At 50.6% G+C, this 3,560-nt stretch overlaps 1 protein-coding gene across 8 annotated transcripts in view; it reads right to left on the reverse strand.

Moving 5' to 3' along the window:
- The window catches only part of EBF3 (EBF transcription factor 3), a 115,654-nt gene extending 112,112 nt beyond the window's left edge, over positions 1-3,542 (reverse strand). For 5 of the 8 annotated variants that reach the window (XM_011229350.3, XM_034663438.1, XM_034663441.1 and 2 more), the window contains exons 1-3: positions 3,312-3,542; positions 2,885-2,948; positions 2,143-2,198 (exon numbers count right to left, since the gene is read on the reverse strand). In XM_011229350.3, the coding sequence (XP_011227652.2) occupies positions 2,143-2,154 (12 nt within the window). In that variant the 5' untranslated portion in view covers positions 2,155-2,198; positions 2,885-2,948; positions 3,312-3,542. The remainder of the gene's footprint in view (positions 1-2,142; positions 2,199-2,884; positions 2,949-3,311) is intronic. The other 3 variants (XM_019803310.2, XM_019803307.2, XM_034663440.1) reach the window with 1 other exon arrangement.
- Positions 3,543-3,560: the final 18 nt, after the last annotated feature.

A 3,560-nucleotide genomic window follows, 5' to 3' on the forward strand; every position in this document is an offset into this window, starting at 1 on the left:
GCGAAGCCCTAGGTGCGCTCACGACCGCGCTCAGCCCGGCTCTGCCGCCCGGAACCGAGCCGGGGGCCGCCCGCACCGCCGCCTGCGCCAGCCCCACCGCTGGCTTCGCAGAAAAAGAAAAAAAGGGGGGGAAAGGGTCACTGGGGGAGGGGCAGGGGGCGGGGGCCAGGAGCCGCAAGTTCCCGGCAGAAAATTCCACGGAAGGGGGAGGGGAGTCCCCCTCTCCAGTTCCCTCCCCCCACCGAAAATTATCTGGAAATTACTTCCAATCTCCTCGGGCACTTCTAACACTTTCCTCCACTTCCAGGCGGACAAAGCCCTTTCTCGAGAAAGCCTGAGGCTGCCCTCTGGGAAGAGGGAAGCGTCCCAGCGAGCCCCTCTCCCCCAGACTCTCTCCCGATCTGCTCGGAACCACAGAAGTGATGGGTCTCACCGCGGGCCAACGGGCCGCCAGGGGCTGCAGGGCGCTTGGCCGAGGCGGGCACCAGCACTTCTGAGAGCTCGGCTTGTTCTCCGATGGATCCCCGTATTTATATTTGATTTATTTTTTATTTTGTAGCACAAACAGAAATCCATAAACTGTCGGTTCAGCGCCATTGACTCTTTGATCAGTTGCTGGGCTATTTCTTTCCTTCCCACCCCCCCCCAACATCCCCGTCAGTGAAAGGAGATTAAATGCCTTTATTTTCAGCCCTGTTTATGTTGCAAAGGTACATGGCTAAACGAACAATACGAGAATACTTAAAAGGAAGCCTCTTGCTCTAAGCAAGAGAAACTTAGCGCTGCCTACATCAACCTCTTAATTAGACCACTGCGGTTTCCGACAAACATTTAGCCCTTACATACAAAGGAAATAAAAGCACCCTGTCAACGTGCAGCCCTAGTTCCAGAGGCTTCTCGGGATCCGAGTGGAATAATTACCGAAGGGCACACTGCCTCCGTCTTTGTCAGAAACACGGTAGTTTACCTGAAAGATCTGTTTTACTCTAAGAGAAAACCACACTGTTTCACGCTGCAGACATTAAAATCCAACCCGCTTGTTGCCTAGGTAAGGACCAACTTTTTAAAGGGGAAGTAAAATCCCAAAACTAATTGCTGTACAGAGAGTGGGAAGCAAGCGTGCTGGGCTGCAGGAAGCATCAAGGAGTTCTTTTTTACTTGGCTCACAATTCTCAAAGTTACCATCAAAAATGAAGGTGCTACTTTCATTTCTAAGCCTGAAGCCCACCTTGGAAATCTATGCTAAATCAATCTGTGCTGAGTGGGTTTACTGTACACATGGAACTTTCCCCTCCCCCAACACTATTTTAAGAAAATGGGGTGGGGGGGATCTTTACAAGGACTACACAACAGCACAAAACCAGCCAGAGACTGCACAACGTCAAAAAGCAATGAAGCGCTTTTTCTGCCCTAATCCCATTACTGATAGCCAATAGTTATCATCGGAAAAGTTGACCACGACAGGTTAAATAATTTAATAAGGAACTGCTTGTAATTATGTTATTTACAAGGTATGACAGAGGGTGGGAGAGGGAGCAGAAGCTGCTCCCAGAGCGATGGACGGGTGTGGGTGACCTCTGGAGCTGGGAGTTTGAATTATGGAGAGGAGAGGCTGAGAGGTGAAGACGCGCTAGCGGAGAACAAGGTGACTTTTCACCCCAACACATTTCACTTTTAAATCCAAATCAACGTCTCACGTTACTAGACCATCACACTGGAAAGGAGAAAAAAATGAACTAATCAAGTCCAACTCAACGGGCTTTGGAAAGTAGTTGCCTTTGTTATAGAAAAAAAAAATCAATGAAATGATTCCAAGCAAAGAGAGAACATTTAAAAAATATACATGAGGGGAAGTATCCTGAAATTTTTCTGACAAATGTTAATTACCATAACTAATTAAGACAGAGTTATAGCCCAATCACACGACATCTAAGGAAAGCATAGATGTCCTGTTGTAACGACAACATAAACTGTTTTACCAATCGCATCATTTATTCCAATAAATATGGAATTCTCATTAGTATGTCAAGGAAACTAGATGGAAAACAACTCCAGCAGATCCATTTGTCAGTACCCTCATCTCAACCCCAGGACAAGCCAGCTGAGCAGTGAGAACTCGTGCGGATGCTTAAACTTTCTCACCTGTTTGGTCATTGAATCTATGAGGCGGACATACAGATCCTGCTCCGTTCTGACTCCTGCAAAAAACAGGGACAAATTCTCATCAGGATTTTAGGGAGGGCACCTGGGGCACAGGAAGTCGGTAACTCAGGACTGCTGTGGGGCCTTGATGCAGCAAAACTTAGGCATGCCCTTTAAAAGGCAAGAAAGAGAACCCCAATCACTTCTCTCTTGGTTTCTTTTCTTAATTAAGAACCTGGAGACTCTTAGGATTTGCACTGAAAGGTGCAACAAATTTGCCAGACTGAGAGCAGGCCTGGTTGCCACACTGGTGGACCCATGTGGTCATTTATTTTTAGAAAACAGAAAGCACCAAATGAGAGTTTGAACTCTTTCTAATATCTCTCGAGGATTTTTTTTTTAAACTCCTACACAGGAAGTAAGTTAGGCTCCGTTTACGGAGCTACCCCCATCTCAATAATTAACATTAATTTGCAAAATTGAAAAAAGTCTCTTAAAAGTGGTGCTCTGCTGAAGCCCATATCGATCCCCCTTTTTACTTTCTGCTTCAAGCCCCACCGGTTAATCATGTGAAGTGCCATCGACTTATTGATCCTTTATGTTTTGTTTTCCTTCTATGCCATGAGAAGATTTCGTGTTTACATCCATGTCATTTTAATCTCAAAATCTTTATGTCCTTTAGCCGTCTCGGGAACGGAGCGCGCGCCCGGGCAGGGGCGGGCAGGCGGCAGCGGCCACTTACCGTTGCTGTAGAGCAACTGGAGTTTATAGTGGATGCCGTTGTTGGTTTTCTCGTTGTTGGGCTCCTGAAAGCAACGATAAATAATTGCATTTAGTGTGATCGGTGTCCGGCGCGGCCACGGCGCTCGGTCCCCCTCCGCGACCGAGGCCCCGTGGCCTCACACATGGCAGGATTCCTAGCTCGGAGCAGCGCGGTGATGTCACTTTCCTGCTGGAAGCCCAGCGTCCTCCTCGCCCCGAATAAGTCCGGGGGCGCGGAGAAGTTGCGCAGCCCTCGGCGGGCCCGGGCGGCCGCACGTGGCGGCGGCGGGGGCGCCTCTCGGAGCGGTCCCGGCCGCTGAGGGGGGCACTCGGGGCCACCGCGCTTGGGCACCGCCTGCCTCCCACTTCTAGAAAGATGGAGGGTGTGATCGTATGTTTGCACTTACTTTCTCTTTCTCCACAAAGTCCACAAAAGCGGTCCTTTCGATCTCCACCGGCTGCCCCTGCCTGTCGTAGAGCGCCAGCACGAAGTGGAAGAAATTGGACTTCCGGAGGTTGGAAGGCGGCTGCTTCTCGAAGTGCGCCCGCGCCAGCCCCACGCCGCTGCGGGAGGAAAGAGACAGCGGCCGGGTGAGGAGCGCGGCGCCGGCCGGCTGCGGGGACCGGGCCGGGCCGGGGCCGGGGCGCGCGGGCGG

The sequence above is a fragment of the Ailuropoda melanoleuca genome, chromosome 6 (genome assembly GCF_002007445.2).
Source record: "Ailuropoda melanoleuca isolate Jingjing chromosome 6, ASM200744v2, whole genome shotgun sequence".
NCBI lineage: Eukaryota > Metazoa > Chordata > Mammalia > Carnivora > Ursidae > Ailuropoda > Ailuropoda melanoleuca.